General features: G+C 44.5%; 1 protein-coding gene across 10 annotated transcripts in view; it reads left to right on the top strand.

Annotated features, from left to right (window-relative positions):
* The window catches only part of csmd3b (CUB and Sushi multiple domains 3b), a 140,966-nt gene that overhangs the window by 51,942 nt on the left and 69,637 nt on the right, over positions 1 to 19,387 (top strand). For 8 of the 10 annotated variants that reach the window (XM_088365943.1, XM_088365944.1, XM_088365948.1 and 5 more), the window contains exons 4-5: positions 4,153 to 4,350; positions 18,852 to 19,059. In XM_088365943.1, coding sequence (XP_088222069.1) covers positions 4,153 to 4,350; positions 18,852 to 19,059 — 406 coding nt within the window. The remainder of the gene's footprint in view (positions 1 to 4,152; positions 4,351 to 18,851; positions 19,060 to 19,387) is intronic. The other 2 variants (XM_088365952.1, XM_088365954.1) reach the window with 2 other exon arrangements.

The raw sequence follows: 19,387 nt of genomic DNA on the forward strand, positions 1-19,387 counted from the left end.
GCGAGCTTTCAGCCGCCATCAGAAGAAAAAGAATTCGCTTCCGAGCGCACGTCTGAATGACAGACAGCTCAGCGGATACGTTATTAAAAGTGAAGGGAGACAGACGTCCTCCCGCTGTCAATACTGCTAATATCGCACAAATATTACAGCTGAGAGTGCGAAGCTTCTGAAAGGGAAGAAAAAAAAATGGAAAAAGCTTTCTGCTGGATCTTTTCAATCGGTTTTAGATTGGTGTATATTGAAGCAAAAGAGGTGTGATTACTTTAAATCGTTGATGGATGTCACTCAGCTATTCACACTTAAAGTCATTTGATAGACACCCGTTTGGGAACTCGTACCATTTTGCGCAGTTGACAAGAAAATGTAAAGATGTGTATATGACTGCGATGTATTTGTACACCTCAAGTGGCGGAGCAAGAGGAAGGGGCTAGGTGCTTTGGAAAGTCTTTGAAAGTGAGGAGGACTACTTTGAACTTGATGCATGGTGGGATGAGAAGAGCGTGAAGGTTCTCGGGGGCGATAGGAGGGACAGGCCTCTGGAGTGGAAATGTGCCAGTGAATTGGGAATATATTGAAGTTTTCTGCCGGGTTTGGAGCATGAGCCTGAAACATTTGACAACATTGCAAAAGAACTGCTAACTTTTTCAAGAAATAGCAAAGATTTTTATTGTAGAGTATCCACTCTGTTTTTTTGAGTCAAAGAAGGAGCGAGAAGATGAACACTTCTCGTTTGAATATCTCTCCAAATTTGAACGATTTTTAATGGAAAATGCCTTTGAATGTTTTTTATGTTGTTGCTAGATTCGTCCATCATACGTATCTTTTGTGCGCTCCTTGAGCTGTTCTGTTAAGGTGAAAAAACAAAGATGGCTCCTCTTTAATCCAAGATGGTGCTGACAGACTTTTTTTTTGTGTCATCCATCTCACTAAAACCCGGTAAAAGCATAAAAGCGTCTGACGTTTCTTCCATCATTCCTTTATTGTCATTATTTTTTTGGTTTTAGCCGTAACTGTAATTGCTTATCGAGGGAGAAATAAAAGTCCAGGTAAATGCTTCCCGGAGTGGAGGTTAGATGACTGTATCCCGGCCGGCCGGTCGGTCGGCCGGCCGGCCAGCCTCTCCGTATCTGTGTGCGTGTGACGAATGCAGATCAGTCTACAGATGGGCCATAAAAAGCAGCAGCTTGTAATGAAGCGAATGAGACCGGAATGATCGTTATGGCGGACCAGAGGGGGGAGGCACAAGGGGTGAGAAAGAGCGAGGCAGAGATGGAAAGACCGAGTGAGTAATTAGGGAGGAAGAAAAGGTGATGATAAATAATTGAGGGCGCCCGGCAGTAAACTGGCGAGAGTCTGGCACGACCGCTGGCGACCCAATCCAGTGTCGTGATGGAACTATGAAATGTCGGCAAACTCGGGCAGGCGGATCAAAGACAACTTTACTTTCATAATGTAAAATAGTGAGTCGGTGTCGTGGAATACGCAATTGTTTTTTGACCACATTGTGCCGCCACATGCTGGTGCGGCCCAGGTCTGCTAGCTTTCAATATAGATAAATGTCAGTTAGCCTAATGCTAACATATAATGGGAAATCTTCAAATGCAATACATGCAATACATGCAATGATGACTCGCTACTGCTGCAAGTTGCTGGAGATCTTCTCTGTCATTTATTACAGCTCCACCTCTGAACTAAAGATGCTCAACTCTAAATGTAATACTTACCTCAAGGTCAAAATGTAAACACCCCCCTCAAAAGTATTGATTTAAAAACTATAGCGGCGGCGTAAAAGATGAAGCGCAATAAAGCGGGGGTTCACATGCAATCGCGTAGAGCAAACGATTGGAACGAGGGAATGTAATTTAAAAGAAGCCCGGATGAAAAAGCGATGAAAGCAACGTGGCGATAGCATGTGTGCGCGTCGTATTAAATGTGTCTGTGATAGGACGACAAAGCGCCGCGAGCATCCCGACGCCACCAGCTACACAATCAATAGGCCGGCAGGTCACAACCCGACATCCAATCACGGTGGGGCCGCCGCAATGATGGATGACCCTGCCTTGCTATGTGTGTGTTGAGATAAGCCGGGGGTCCTCAGCGAAGGCATTCCCGCAAAAAGACTCTACCGGGAAGCTCAAACCCAACTAATGAGTGTACATAAAAGTATGTTCATTTCCTTTCTGTTTTTTACTGGTTCGTCTGGAGCCGAGACTCGCTCGTTTGGAGGCAAATTTATCCCGCCGTTAAGTCAATTATGTCCTCGTTTTCTCCTTTCCCCCCAAAAAAAGTTTTAAGCGCCGCGGCCCTCATTAGCCGAGTAATGGATGCTATTCATATCGAGGAAGCTTTTTTCGAGAAAGAAAGAAAGAGGGAGGGACGTCTCACGGCGAGTGATGAGCGTCGCTCCGGCAACAATAGCGAGGCGTCTCAGAGTTAAATGAGCGATCTAGAAGTCATTAATTGGCGTGATAGCGATCCATTGTCGCCGCCCACCGGCTCCTCGGCGGGGGTTCCCTGTATTTACATCTATTAGCATGGAATTAAACATCTGTTACAGACTGATTAACCATTGACATAGGCATTAATAATAAAGAACAAAACATTTATAGCAACAAGGCCTCATTAGAATATCTGAACTCCGATAAAAACGATGTATGGAATCATTGATGAAAGCCTTAACACAATAGGATACCAGCTTTCGTTTTACATAGGGCAGTAACTTGACTTTGACGTCGTGGCGCTGGAAGATATGACGCTGACGTTGGCAACATGGTTGCCCTTAACCAGTCTCAGCGATCATCCTCCTTTCTTTCCTCCTTCCCAGCCGCCCCTCAATCATCCTCCCCCCTCCAAACCTCCCTAAATCCTATCTGTCTGCACGCTTTCATCCTTGTATCAATCACGCGGAAACTGTAAGAGCAGAGCCGGTCCCCGGTCTCCCATCAGCATCCTGCTTTATGGCTCGTAGCGTCCTCTGCTCCCCCTTTCCTCCCTCCCTCTCGCTCTCCCATTCACATATAGAGTAAATGTGTATACAGTACACATCTGCCAGCAACATATGCACACAGGCAAATGCATCTTGAGGGAGAAAAGTCATTAACTTTAAAGGCTGCACGGCTGCAGCTGATCATTTCCATCTAATTTGGAGTTTTGTGAAATATATTATATAATATTGGACTCTGTACGCACTGAAATATACATGAATGTATATGGGTGTGTGTACATATATATGCAAACTTTTTGAAAATTCAGCCTGCATTGCGCAACCCCGAGTTGTTTATCTGGAAACAGTTTCTTTCCGCCCCCCCCTTGCCTATCTTGATGACATCTGACATCTTTGACTTGCGCCGAGGGATTCCGCTTTTCATAACGGTGCCTGCTCTCAGGAGAGCGTTTTGCTTTCAACATGTCCTGCACCTTGACAGAGCTGAAAAACTTGTCAAGGAAGCGGAAGACGAGTCAGTTCCGTCCCAGCGACCGCGCTTTCCTCGGCGTCTGATTCTAAAAAACAGTTGAATAGCGTTTCCTGGCATCTGGCCGCCACGACCGGGGAGCACGCAAATGCTCTCGCAGGGCGCGGCGGTCTGTGCTGGCAGAGACGACGGCGCACGGAGGCAAACATCTGCTCGACTTCACGGGCCTCGTCTCCCGTTGGCAGTGTGTGAAAGTCTGGCTTCCCACGGGGCCTCACGCATGGCGTTCATCAAAACAATCAAGCTAAATCGCTACTTACCATTGTAATCTTGAGTTATAATTGCTTAACATAGTCCTGTGCGACTCTCGCTGTTAAGAAATAAGAATTTAGGAATTCAGCGACGTTTGGCAACATATTGAAGCTTTTTCACTCAAGTTAGATTTGCCTCTGTTGTAGCAGACTGCAAATGTTTGAATGTGGATAAGGAAAACTGGACCAGGACCATTATTTTCAGAAAGAAAAAAAAGCCAGCTTGTTTTGCCTTTTGCCTTTTGGAGTGTGATAAAGCTTTGCACTCCTCGGAGTTCCGCTCCAGTCATCAACCACTCGCTAATTGAAATCTATAAGCGCTCCGATGGGATGCATTGTGCTTTTCTATGATCATAAATTTGCAGCTGTAGTGACGCTCCGCCCGGTTAACCCGACTGACCCGCTTCTCTTCTGTTCTCCGCCCACAGAGCTGCACAGTACATCCTGCGGGAACCCCGGCGTCCCGCCCAAAGCGGTGCTAAGCGGCGGCGGGCGCTTTGCCGTGGGGGACAGCGTGCGCTACGCTTGCGTGTCCGGCTACGTTCTGGACGGCCACGCCACGCTCACTTGTGTGCTCAATGCCGGGAACACTGCCGTGTGGGACTTCCCCGCTCCCATATGTCGAGGTACTACTTGCCGTGCCGCCGCTTGGCGTGCTGTGCCTTTACCGAATGTTTTGAGGTGAAAGGCCTGGCACATGCATGTGCGTGCTTGTGTATGTGTGAGCGAAGGGATCTCGGATCGTTGCGGTCTTTGTTCATCATGTCACAAGTCCATGTTTTTGATCATTTCCACTAATCCCACCCCCTAATTTGAACCCCATCTACATGAATTTATAAATTAATCCTAAACCTTGAGCACCCAAGCATCAAGCCTAACCCTTAAATTCTTGCCTCAACCCCTAATCCAAAATATAAAGCCCTAATCCCAACCTTTAACCCCATGTCCCAACCCCTAGTCTCGTATCTAGTCCTGAACCTGAACACCTAAACTCTAAACATAACCATGATCCCCAAACTCCTAGACCCTTAAAAATGTCAACTCCCAAAGCAAAAAAAATGTTTTAACTTCAAGCTTTCTAGAAAATGGCCCATAATACAAATGTAGCATGTATTAAATGGATGTTATTTTAGATGAAATGAGTCAACCCCCCCCCCAACCCGAAAAACAAAATAGAAGGCATATATAACTTCCTGGACTCATGCTGCGCCACCTCACGAGCAAGTTTTGTCAACACAAAACGACGGTGGCACACAAACACAACCTCATTAGAATGTGATTAAAAGTGACTGGTGATGACTGAGAGACAGGCAGGCGTCAAACCAAATACTCCCCGTGACTCACCAGACAGCCCCCGACACAAACGCGACTCAAACGTGGCTTTCGCCAAAGAATCGCAGCGTGAAACGGATTCATGTTTTGGTTTTTGACGCCCCCTCTTCCCTCCTTTCCTGGAAATGAGTCAGTTAATTGCTCATATTCATATGAAGAACACAGTGGGTGTCAATCACGAAGACGCGGTGCAAGTCTCGGCAATAGCGGGGGGTCCTGGGGGGGGGGGTTCCAATATGATCAACTAAAATGGAAGCCGCGCCAGAGACGTCACTGGTCGCAGAATGGCTTGGACTCGCATTGCGTCTTCCATACAGCCGCCATTTGACTTTTTCTATTTGAAGACACCTAAAATTGGCTGAGGAGGGTAAAAGAGTTCATTGGCGTTTTGTCTAATAGGGAAGATTCACTCTCAATGAATTATATCTGTGTTCTATAACGCTGGTCCCCATTAAGGTCAGGGCTGATTTGGAGCGAGAGGCGGGATGCACTCAGGACTCGTTAGAATTCACACAGACAAACAACAAATGACACTCAAATTCACATGGACAATTTAGAGCATGGGGTGTGTTCATTTGCCGCCTCAAACCAAAATGGATGACTTTCTATTTGTATTCATGCATCGGGCCAATAGCAGCCTTATTTCAAGATATCGGGTTTTCACGACGTCAGCCGATACCGGTAACCGATACCAAGGTGGATAAGTAACTAACTTCACATAATTTAATGTTGTATTAAAGACACATTATCTCAGTATTGATTTATGCAGCCGATTAGCAGTCATATTGTAACATTTTCCGCCAGTGTCAAGTCACTCTGCGTGATGATAGAAAATGGGAAGGAGGATTCTGGGAAGCAGGAAAAGCCACTTGTCACTGGCGGATTAGTAATGTCTCTGTCACTCTTGTCAGCGAGGCTAAGAGGGGTTAAGCTAGCACCGTGAACGCAGGGCAGCAGGCTAGAGCCTTCGTCCCCCCCTCACAAATTTTGTCATACACTTAATTCAAATTATGAGCAGTGCAATTGGGGTAATCCGTTTTAGAATGAATCACTTGAGCATGTTTGTGTTGTGCATGCTTGGATGGCAGCTCACTCTTTAATTTGGAGCCAATTGAAAGGTTGTTTTGGACTCAATGAACTATGTTGAAGTGAGGGGAGGAGCGCCTTGTCTAATGGAAAAATAGTGCTTTGACGCCATATTGTGACAGCAATACGTACTAAGAGTACATGTTTTGAAATTCCGTCATTTTTTCAATGAGATCAGATACATATTTTTACTTGGATCCTTGTTCCTATTTGTATGAAAAACAAATCAAAACTAAAACCTTCAAAAGTGTCCTTAATGTTTGTCTGAGCTCATTACTATTATACTCTTAATGTCTGCTGGAGTGCTTCTCAGTAGTGACTTTCTCCAGCACACAAAGGCCGGGCCGCTCTGTAAAGTCCGTGGCTCTGGTTCTGGCTGCTGATGCGGGTTGCTATGGCGGCAGCGGCGGCGGCTACTAATGAGATGATGTGCAGCAGCTGGATTCCTTTCACACAACCTGTTCATCAAACGGACGCTTGCAGCCTGCTGCTTCGTCTGGTTTTGTTTTTTTCCCCTCTTACCCTTACAATAATAGGCTACAATGTTGTATTCAAAAAAGGTGGTCGGGGAAGTCAGGTTATCGCTTTGAAATTCCTGAACACACTTTAGATGCTACGTCGCTCGCTCACTTTTTGTCTGTGGCTATTCTGGTGCAAAAAAAAAAACAAGTGACATCAAGCCGACTAATCCTGTAAAGGGCATGCAATCATCCGCACTTGTTCCTTGATGGAGCGAAGATAAAAAAAGAAAACAGCTGCTATACCATCTCTTGGACTGAATGGAAAATCAATACCATTATTTGCAAGTTAATGGTTAAGAATTAGCAGAATACAGGAAAAAAAACTATTAGAAAATAATACAAATCTCCTACCTCGTGATTGACTACCACCTCCACGGGTAAAATTATTTCTTAAATTAGACTCAGGGTTCCATGCACCCCATGGCTCCGCCTCTCATTTTCAATTAATATCGCCATTGGCCCAGCAGGTGAGGGAGGGGGCGAGCAGTGACTCATGTGCATGAGGTACGACAGCACACTTTATTAATAAAATCGGAAAAGATTTTCTGAATATTTCGCGCAATGTTTGGCTTTTTTTTTAATGCCTGGAAAAACAAGATGCTGCCACTCTGGGCTAACCCTGTTAGGTATATGCACAAGCTCTTAAGTAGTCTAATTATTTCCTTGCCTCCTTGTGGATGTAAAACTCTGCTGAGTCAAGCGGCTGGAGTAGACGAGCACACTCAACCTACCATCTGGAGCTCACACACACAAATACTGAACACACACAGTCGCTCTATACCCAAGTCAATCAATTATGACATGTGTCCATTACGTTTGAACGAGGTACGCCGTATATTAGCTCCCCCCCAGCCCGCCTCGGTTCTTCTCGTTTTACTGCGTCTCTCCGTAATAGTCCCTTTTATCAGATTTTCAATTCCCGTTTAACGAGACATAAATTGTAATATCCTGTTCACATTGTTGAATATTAATAAAGGCCTCCCAGTTAACAGACAGGCAGCTGCTTTTATGCAGAAATACGGCAATAACATGAGTTAATTCTTCCGTTTGAACTGGCTTGTCATATATCGTCGGCGTAAACAATATGATATCCTGACTCCTTTCCTCCCCTGCTGGAATTTTGCAAATGGTTTTATTTATGTGGCAGGTAGATAGCGAGCCGAGTTCATTTATAAGAACAATTTAAGTGCATGTGGAATTGTGTTTAGAAGTCTATTATTCATACTAATCACAGTCCCTTCCTTAGCCGCCTGCCCCTCCCCTCCCCTCCCCTCCGTCTTCTTGCCTCGTCTCCCGCAGATCAATGTAGTGTCTTGTAGTGACACTTGAAGTGGTCTTATCTCTCGCCTGCAGACCTGCTCACTGCTTCCTACTCCACACACACACACACACACACACACACTGGCAAGCCACATATTTCATTTCTTAGTTCATCCCCTCTAATGTTCTCGTCTCTCATTACTGGGGCAACGGATGCAGCCTTAACAATCGGAGGAGGGAGGGATAAGGATGATCTTAAGCCCCGCCGTATTTGTATTTTGGGCCCTGGGAAGGTGAACATAACATTCTGACCCGCCATTTTAGCAGACCTTTAAAATTAATTCACCCATTTAGTAATTATGAAGATAAAAAAAGATCATTGTAGAACTTTTAAATGGCCAACAGGTGATGTTGAAGTACCTTTTGCATTGCTGATTATGTTACAAGTGCCATCTTAATAACAAGATTGCGTTAAAGCTCTGGCTGAAAGGAAAATAGTAAGCAAGGGTCTTATCCAGGTGTGCTCCAGGGCTCTATCCCGGGTCCCCTGCTCATCATCATTCACCTTCATTCACTTTCTGTCAATCCAACATTCCTTTTTGTTGTTGCACAATTGACAACCAGCTCGACATGACCTGCAAACCGCACTTATAATACCTCTAATTCTTTTCCCTAGATTCTTGTAGAGTTGCTTGTTTGCATCTGTTTAACAATTGTTTGTTTGGGCCTCAAGGCTGTAATGGAAAAATGAAAAAAAGAATGCTTAAGAAAAAAAAAAAGCAGCCTCATTTCTATTCAATCGCAAATATGCAGCTTGGAAAACTCAAATTGTTTTTAAAAAGAAGACATGCTGGATGGACAATCAATAATCTGAAACAAACACATTTTGCCAATAAAGGCAATCATATTTACACAGTAGCAACCACCAGAGCGAAGGCGACAACCAATTAAGTGTTTTTCGCGTAATCGCACTGGAAGGCCAGTTGTGCCAAAACGCTCTTCATTTATTGATACGACCCCGCTCGTTTGTCTATTTATGGAGGTACACGTGGTGACAAGCTTGTAAAAGAGCACAATTGCGCGCTACCATGTCGGGGGTCGGCTCGGCTGCTTTAACTGGAGCGCGACGCCACCTGATGCTCCGCCTGATACGGTCCAAATCATCGTTGCTTCACTACGAAACTTTTCAACTTAATTAAACACAAATTAATTTCCTGTTGCATAAAATCATAGACAAGAAAGTAGCATTCGGGTCCAAGTTGTGCTCACGTCTACTGTGACTTTTTGTCAAGTCTCATTTATTGTCAACAAATATCATTGCTGTGATACAAAAAAAAAAGACTTTCTAAATATAATCATGCAGAATACCTAATTGATCAAAACAGACAAACTGAAGCTCCACCCCTCACTTCATCATAGTTCCCTTCCACAAGAAGGCGCCAAAGCGCTAGCTTTGTACTAGACAAGGTTTTGATCTTCAGTGGGCGAGGAAAAAAAATTAATGACTTAAAAAACATGTTTTGACTAATGAGGATTTTTCATACAGTATCCCGATTTTAATGCCAGGTGCTGTTGGATTAGTGGGTGGATTTAATTCAAAATAAACAAGGCATAATCATTTGTAGAAATGTCATGCTGTTTGTTGTTATGCAAGTTTTTGACAAATTTATCAAGGTCTTGCATTTGACTTATGACATCACCGTGTCAGTGGGGAAAAAAAAAAGTTTCAGTCGGTGGACTTTATTGTGCTTTGGCGGCGCCGTATGCAGAAGGCTTATGTCAGGTGCGCTTTACTTAACTCTAATGTGATTGAATTAAAAATGTGTTTACCGCCATGGCTCTTTCCCCGCGATGGGATGCTGACGCCGCAAAGGGGAGCCACAATGCGGACACAACACACACACCAAATTTCCGTTCACACGCACACGCACAAAATCACTAACGCAAGCTCAAGCGGAGTATAGTAGCGCTGCTGGAGTCAGCAGGGACTCATTTAGTCACTAAATGATTCAGGATGTTCACTTGCCCATGCGTGTGTCCTGCGTGAATACAAATGTGTGGAAGCAGTGGAATGAAGGGACATGTCATACTTTAAGGGACAAAATTGTGTTGAGGAAGAAGTTGGAGGTTTAAGATTAGGTTTCTCTCGATCAGCGGAAGATTAAAAATTAAATGCGCTGTCCAATCGGAACATTAAAAATTAAATGCGGTGTCCAATCACAAATGCCTTTACAACAATGGGAGCAGCTAACTCGATTCATAATATGAAATAGAGAAGCGTTGCGATTCATGCCGGGGCCGAGATGAGGAAGACTTTGTAGGAGCAACATGAAAAGCTTTTTAAGCTCGTTAAAATGGAAACGTGACGACTCACTTTTTATCTGCACGTTTTTAATGACGTCTGACAACGCTAGAGTTGTAAAACCTTTAAATTTGACTGACCTCCACTAAGTACCCTTACCTCAAGCAAAACTTTCAAACAGTGCAGGTCCCATTTTTCATCTCCCAGTGAATTTGTAATTACACAAAAGTGAATAATCAGCAAAGCAAGGTCGCAGCTCCACCGAGCATTTACCGTGTGACGTGTGTGATGATAATCTTGCTCAATTACTCTTAAATGACAATAACGAGCAATGTGTCATGCATTGCAGTTTTGGAAGTGACAATTCACAAGTGTACTATTTGAATGTTTTGAGTTAATGAACCTCAATGCACCTCGGTGTGCGTGACGGTCGTCTTCCTCGTGTTTTTTAGTGTACCGACTTCTCCCTGCCCTGGGGAGGGGAATCCCTGGCTGATTGACAGCCCTATCCCCAGTTGTCATGGAAATGATGATGGATGTGTTTGTTTGTTTTTTCGGGGAGGATGGTGGGGGGCGGCGGGCGGTTACCGCCGAGACCACTGTTGTGGTGCGACATCTGCATGCATAATGCCCTTTTTAGCATAAATAGACGAGGCAACGCGGTGAGACGACATGTTGCTTGTGCGCTGCGCAGATTAGATGGAAATTTCCGTTAAGTAGGACGCATTGCACGGGAAATACGCACGTAGTCGTCAAAGCTTGATGAAATTTCTGCTTGGCGGAGGTCTGCACTGTGGACTTTGTGATAAAATTGAAATTTCAGGGGAACCAGTCGTCTATTTTTGTCTGTTTTGCCGAGACACCTATTTTTATATGATTTTCCACAAAATTCCCATGTGGACTGCTCTGCCATCACACAGTCAGGTGTGGGAATGCCCATTTTCTGATTATTTTCACATTTCTCCTTCCATCCTAGAACAGCCATGAATGAAGTGGTGCACAAGTGCTCTTTTCACATATATTCAAGTCATTTATATTCATTTCCCATGGACCGGCTGCACATGCGGCATAAAAGTAATCTCACAAACGTACATCCCCTGAGGAGCAACACTATTTTTGTTTATATTGGACGTTTAGCTCAACTAACATGAACGCGCAACGATGACACGAGAACAATAACCACACACTGTCGCAGGTTTGCGTTTTCTTTGTGTGCACAAGTGCTTCACCCACAGGGACGAAGCCAATCAAGCTGTTCACCTATGCATGGCATTGAGATATTCAGATATTCTATTTCCAGGAAATAGTCGGTGGCGAGCGAAGGGAAGCGAGTTAAATGTTTGAATGCATGCATGCATTGGTGATAACACGTACTATCAAAAGGGGTTGCTTCATGTTCATTCGCAGGATGTCAAAATATTTTGATCTGTGGTAGGACATTAAATTTTTAAACTTACATGTATTGAATATTAGAAGTGCATTGGCCCCCCAGCGGACCGCTTTGGCGTCATCAATAATTCAAAATGCGCACTAACTCGTTGGCGTGCGTGCCGGCCGAGCCGCTAACACACCAACGGATCACGCAGGGTCAAATTCTGCGCGCGCACCGAGTTGAAAATGAGCTTGTTTTTCTCCACAGGAATGGAGAGGCAGCAAGGAAATAGAGAGACATTTCAAAAAAATGAAAACAAAATGAATGCAATTGGCCTTTCTGTCATGACTCAACAACATGAATAGGAGATGGTGGGTGGGTTACAAATTGGAGAAAATTGATAGAAAAGCCAAAGTAGAGCACCCGAAGGTGGCTGTCTGACTGCGTGATTCTATCACTCGTGTTTTTTAAGGAGTTCTTTCATTTTGAGTCAGTAACCGCGTGATATGTCAGCCATATTTGCGTCACTGTTTTTGTTTGTTGCATGATGCCAAATCTTTCCTTCACAACTTTGCGACGGACTCATGTGTTTGCGTCAACGACAGCGCGCAGCTGTCCCGTTTGGCTTAAGTCATCGCTCGCTTCGTCAGACGTCTTATTAGCCTTCTCATCCGTTATGTCAATTGCGGATTGTGAACAAGCATCTTGCGAGTAAACAACAAGCCGGCTCAGCGCAGACCATCTGGGATCGCTATCTTTAATTTACCACCTCAAACAATCTTCAATCCTCTTTCTCACTGTGACTATCTGCATCGGAGTTATTCATCTGTCTTCTCATCTCCCTTTTGTCTTCCCAACAATCCTCCCGCCCCTCCATCACCGTCTTGATCTTCTTCTTTATCCAATATCCATTCGTCATATTTTACAGTCATCCTGCGGTGGGCCGCCCACCCGCTTCCACTGTGACTTCTAATTGGTTTTGCCTTGCCTCAAGCCCCCAACTTTTGAAATCATCCGTCATCACCCCCCTTTTCTTCCCCTGTCATAAAGAATCTCCCTCGTTGGTTGGAAGCTTGCTTCGAGTGCAGCCAGGTTCTGCGTTTGGGTCTGCCGCAAGGGCTCTCTTGACGCGTGAGTGACGAGGATGGAGTGTGACTTTGTTACTGGGCGGTCCTGGAGTGGAGAGATACCAAAGCAAAAGGACCATAACGTTAACTCAGGCCTTGTTTGATTTTAGAGTTCCAATCAATGTGTTGCAATGCTCCGCCCACATTGGAAGGTAGATACTAACAATGGAGCAACACATGGTGACACACAATGTAACCATAGTAACAGATACATGTGCTTTGTCCTCTGCAAAAAAACAAAAACCAACTAAGCAGTTTACGGAGTTACTTACAGAAGTTGTGAAAAGCTTTTTGTTTATGCATGACTGCATGATGCTGCCCCCGGTGGACACAACAGATGGAGCAGCAATGAATTAATCAGGATGCTCAACCTGTTTAAACGTCTATTATTATAACGATATATTTTTTCATAAATGATCATATTATAGAGTTCCTAAATTCCTCATTCAAATTACATAATATTATATTAAATAACATAATATTTCAATGGAGTCGGATGACAAGAAATTTTATGAGCTTTGTCACAGAGCAGATTAAACTCTCCAGACACAAATTTAGTGAGAAACCAACACCATGTGAGAGAGCAGGACAGGATAGGATAGGAGCCCTGCCCTGGATTTGTTTAAAAATAAATCCAAAAAAATCCTATCTTGCCTGGTGGCTAAGAGGCTATTTAAAAAAAAAAAGATAAAATAAGCATGCTAAAAGTAGTTTGTTTTCTTCCTGCCATATAGGTCAGGTTCGATAAACTTGTCAAAAAAATAAAGCAACAAAAAAAATTAAAAGCTGCCGTATGGCTTTGTTCTGCTGTCACTTCCCCCGCTTTTTATTTTCGCCCGTGAACAAACAATTGGACGAGACGTATTAAAGTTGACCTTGTTTTGGTTTCTCATCGCTGATGACTCTCTCTTCTGTCCATCATCTGGTGGCGTTTCATCCCAGTCTTGACAGGATTACAAGATAGCCTCCTTGTAGTCCTTGTAGGAAATGCCACCACAATCAATGTCCACCGGTGAAGCTCTCGGTTACGACTTTTAACCGTTGCAAAGTCCTTGAAACATCTGTCAGCTTCTCAATTGCTTCTTTTCATCTATCAACAAGTCTAGGGAAATTGTAGCCAGAAAAGCTGGGAAGTATTTAAGTGCCATCTCTAACCAAGCGCAAATGAGTCATTTCACATTGTGACTTTTATCCGCATCTTTATGGGTGCACTGATGAAATAAAATTAGGCATTATATGTGAGCTTGTTGTGTTTTAATGGCACCTTACAGCCTGTATAAACCCGAGGTAGTCTTGAAGGAATTGCCAGGATATGGACAATTAAAAATTGTATTTTTTTTTTTTTTTTTTTGTACCTTGTGAGACGTGTGGCATTTATCTATCAAATCCTTTGTGACAGCATCTTATTAAGGCGGCTGTAAGAGCTGACAGCAATCTGCTAAAAATTCTCACGTCGGAAACGCAAGTGACACTTCTCACAGCGCGGCGTCTTAATTTTTTTTTTTTTCCTAAGCGCTTTCTTGTCGTGCGTGACCTTTTTTGATGCGACAAACGCTTTCTTCTCCTTCTTCTTCTCTTGCGCTAAAAGTTAATGGGACCCCGGGGATGTTACTTGTAACAATCCACAATGCCTCATGTGGTGATTAACGTGGTGGTCTGTGTGATTTTGCCTTTATTATAACCTTCACTGGACGCTTTGCACCTGCTCGGTTTGAAGAGATTCAAAGTTGACCGAAGACTCCCCCAAATTAGCTATATTAAAAATAATGTGTTATCTTTATTACTATTATTAATATTGGTATTATTAGTATGACTACATTAATAAATAGATTTAAATTTCTCACATTGTTTCCTTCTTCCTGTTTGATGTACGAGTTCATTTTTATTTTTTCGACTATTTTTTTCTGGGATAAAGAAGAATGTGAATTTGATTAGCTGCTTGTAGACCAATGGAGCGTTTTTTGTCAAGGCCACGATGCGTTCAACTCCCGCCCGGCATGCCGCTATTTGTTTTAGATGTCACAGATGACATTTTACATTCAGCGATAACGGGGGTCTCTCCAAGGCGGTATTACATAGACATCCGCCAATGCAACTTAAATGCGTGTGAATAATAGCAAGGGGGCTGTGTAGAACGAATGCGCGGGAGAGGCAATCAATCACAACTTTGAGGAGTTAGTCGTCGGGCTGGATCATTTAGAAACTCTTCACAACACCCAAATGAGAAAAGGGAGTGGGTGTTTGATTCATTCATCTTGATCCCCCTCCTGATTTAGACAGACGCTGTCTTGTCTCTTTTGCTTTGTTTACCCTTAACTTGTACCCCTGCCTCTGATCGTTCTTCTTGGCTGAGATCATTTCCAAAGCAACGGGGGCGGCGTTCGCTCAACGACGGCGAGAGAAATGAAGCGTCGTCGGGATGCACGCAAAATGATTGATTTGTCAACCGCGATCGCTCTCGTCGGATGGTTTACTCGAGGGGAACGTGCCGACGCAAAACAAAAAGATTCCGGCGGCGGTTGGTGTCTTGCTGTGGGGTGTTAATCGCGGACCCCTTTCACGCAGGGAACCCCCTCAAAAGTGGCGTGGCGCATCACAGATACTTTGACTCCCTACAGAGCCTTAAAAAGTCATTGAATCATCCATTCTAAAAAGAAAGCCTTCAATGACATTGTGTTCTTAAAAAGGGGGTCAAACAATATCAATAGTTGGGGAATGAACGATAGCGGCTTAATGACATGCGAATTTGATCTAACTTGACAATTGAATGTAATCGGGGGTCAAACGCTCGCACTGTCGGAATTAAAAACGCCATCCATCACGGACGCAGTTACGCATCTCCTCCATCCGTATGATGGAGCGTTCCATGGCGCTTCTGCCTTAATTGGACTAAATGTCGGGCAAGTTAGTTGAGTGGCAGGCAGCAGCTGCTCCTTGATTTGTGGGCAGATGGTGGGCGGCACTGAAGGTCACCGTGTCGACTCTGCTTACTCCATGTTGTCACTTTTTCTGATGCTATATATGTAGAGCCGCCGAGCGAGGGACGACGACTGACAACAAAAGACTCTGACCAGGGTAAATGTAGTTATTTATAAAAGTCGCCAGACTATAAACACCTACTCTACACTCATTTTGCCAAATAAATAGCCACTGGCTTAATGCTGTCGTAATACAAAAAGCCAAGGTGGGTTAAGAGAAATTAGCATTAGTTAGGAAAGTCCAGATGGTGTCAGATGGCATCAGGTTCCTCACGCAGTATCAATCCAAGTGGAAATGGATTCCCCTCGGAGGAAAGTGAGGCAGACGTCTTTCGTGGAAGTGCTGATGGGCAATGTTGGAAAGCTTCGACGAGTTACTGTTGAGGAATGACCTATGAAGCGTTGTTATTGAAAATGGAGGAAAGTTAAATGACATGGAGGGGTGGGGGGGTCTTTGAACAAATTGTGTCTGGAGGCGTTTGAGATGTTTCTTCAACTGCAGATGGGACGCCAGTGAGCAGTTATATTACATTTTATGTCAGGTGAAGTAGAAAAATAAAAAGGGTTGTTATGGAGAAATTCACTGCACATATAGAGTCCATTTAATTGTTCCCAGCAGGTAAACTCGGGAGCAAGCGGTACTGCTTGAGACTGACTGATGGCTATACATGGAGCAGTACCACACACTATAGAAGGCGACCTTGATGGATGGCTGGGTGGATGTAGATAAAGAGCAGTCGGGGAAGAATGGATGCAGCCTGAAGTCGGGGAAAAAAGCATATGATGTAGACGGGTCGTAATCCCTTCATGCTGACAGCGGCTGATTGAACCCGTGGTGTTTTTGGAATTTGTGTGCCGGGGGGATATCGGAGATTTCACTCGATGCAAACAAGAGCTGGAGTTATAGTGGTTGTGCTAGAAGAGGTGGGGAAAAAAAGTATTAAAAGCAATCAGGAGCAAGAAGAGCAAAGAGGAGGAGATCTCCAGAAAGCACGCAGCGGGACGGAGAGGGATAAAGAAGGAATACGCCGATGACTGGGATATTGATGACAGCGCAGCGGGGGGTTTATGGTAAACGCAGGCGGGGATAAGCAAGTTAAGAAGCAGGGATCAAAGCCCCCAATGCCTCATGAAAAGGAGTGGAGGAGAACCAAAGACCAGTGTGAAGATTTCCGCTGGGATTCATTGTTGGCCCTTGGTCACCGGGTCCCCATTTGTCGTACAAGTCCGTCATATTAAACAATATGAGCGGTGAAAGGGAGGTTTAAAAACAAAATGAAAAGGATTATGGTGAAATGCTGCGAAATATAGCACAGAAAAAAGCACTCATCCATGTACGTTATAAAAGCTTGGCCTATTGACACTCGGGTGCTGCTGTTTTGGCTAGCAACTGTATTTGTACACTTTGAGGATCCTTTACACACAGGTAGTAGAGAATTCATTCATGAGCTCTTCTGAATTCTGCATACCAAACGAGCAGCACCAGCTAAGGCATGTAGAAAAAAAATCGGTCCACATTGTGTTAAAGCTCACGTTGGGCGGAAAAGATTCCACTCGACTGCAGGAAAAGGTAAAGAAAGGGCTAAAGTGTAGTGATGTGATCTGAAATGACACACACGTGCACACACACAAGTCCATCTTGCGGGTCAATGCTTAGGTGCTGAAACACAAGTTGGGCCTCTCCCCAGGTTGCCGTGTGCAGCACAAGTATATCACTAAAGTGCAACCGGGCGGCAAAGAAACGCGCTTGCTGATAGATGAACTCTCCGTTGGCCTCTGCCATGAAACCACAGCGGTAAAGTCAGTCCCGCCATTTCCCGCGTGCCCTACGGGTATGTGATAACACAAACACAATACCTAAGGGGATGTTCGACAAACCGCAGCGATGTCCGTACAGAATGCGGCGGGAGACGGCGCCGGTGTCAGACATTTTCTCACCTTCTGCAAATTGCCAGGTCGCTCCCCCATCGATGCGCAGCTATTTCCAGGGACTTTGAGGCCAAAGGTGTGAAGGCAGCTTACAAATGTTTGTCCTTAAGCAGCCAGGCTATCACGGCAACACCCCCCTGGGTGGATGACATTGACAGTTCTGTCTTAAAAGAATTCCTTTTAAACATTACCTTTAGAGTGCTTCTTTGAAACGACATGGCAAGAGCATGAACAATAAACACATTTGTTACTTTACATTACTTCAATACATTTAAAAGAAAATCCTCCTTTTTCTTTCCCGTTCCCTTCATCACACGTCTTGTTTTGCTTTCACCGACCCGCTCCCGAGATCCCCGCTTCTATTCCTGGCTCGTTCTGCGGCGTACTTGGCGTCGACTGTGCGAGTGTGCGTGCCTGCCTGCCTGATGTGGTGACTGTTTTTCTGCTTTTTTTGGGGCGGGGTGTTGCCACCCTGAAGGTGGCACCCCCTGTGGCTACCTGGAGGGTGGCGCGCTTCGCTGTCAAAGAACCCATCAGCAAATGCAGTTGGAAGCTTGTTTCTGCTGGGAAACTGCACTTGCTGGTGTCCTTTGTAAGAATGTGTTGTCGACCCAATTTGTCATGTGTCTATTAATAAATTATACAGTTATAATTTATATTCACACTTGAAAAGGGTTTTGACATTGCATCTTTTTCCACTGGGGCACCAAATTAAGCAGCAATTGCTAACTACTAACATCTGATGCCCCAGCGGAGCAAAAAGGTCCAATGGCGTACGATGTTTCCCCTCCAACCCCGTCCTCTGTATAAATTATATGTTTATAATTTATGCCGTGTGCACAGCGCCGATCCATGTGTCTTTATCTGTTACGCAGCAAATCAGGCAATAGTTGCCAAATGAGGAGAGAGGGTGTCAAATGTCAACCACGGGAATTGCAGCCCAACCTCCCGCACAAATCTTTAATTGCTACTTTTCTGATCATTAACAATTGGCAAGTCCATTTTTAACATCAGCACGTATTGGGAGAGAGAAGCTGGGGCGTTGGGCTGTCTTGCCTGCTTGGTGTAGTGGAAATCAGTTTCCCATTCCATTTTTTTTTTCCGAATTGACCCAGCCGTCAAAAAAAAAAAAAAAAAAAAGAAAAAGTCTGCCCTTCAGTCCCTCCTCCTCCTCTCCCTAACCCAGGTTTTTCTATTTGTCACTCTGATTTGATTGACAGCTGAGGACACATGTGGGGGCACTGTGCGGGGCGGCAGTGGGGTGGTGACCAGTCCCGGTTACCCCGGCAACTATGGTAACCAGGCCGACTGTACTTGGATCCTATTGGCCGAACCCGGAGACACCATCTCTGTCGTCTTTACAGACTTCCACACTGAGGAGAAATATGACTACCTGGAGGTGGAGGGATCAGAGCCCCCAACCATCTGGTGAGTTCCGCTCATTATCCTGTTTGGATGGCAAGATGTTGTATGACAAATATCCATTTGAGTTCCTTCAAGGTGAAGACTTGAGAATGACTGTTTTTAATTGGATTGTTTATATATTCACGTTTTCCGTAGCGATAGTTTCCGTATTTATGATCATGCGTTAAAGTGAGGTAGCGATAGCCTACGGCAGAGCTTCTCCGGGGACCCTTTACAGGGAAGAGAGTTTTTCCAAGGCCCTTTTAATCCAAATGCCAATTGAGCATAAATACCATGCACACCACTAAATGCCATGGGAATTATAATAATTTAGCCGCTTGTTAGTCAAGAA

The sequence above is a fragment of the Syngnathus floridae genome, chromosome 21 (assembly GCF_059516105.1).
Source record: "Syngnathus floridae isolate MCC-2025c chromosome 21, RoL_Sflo_1.0, whole genome shotgun sequence".
Lineage (NCBI taxonomy): Eukaryota > Metazoa > Chordata > Actinopteri > Syngnathiformes > Syngnathidae > Syngnathus > Syngnathus floridae.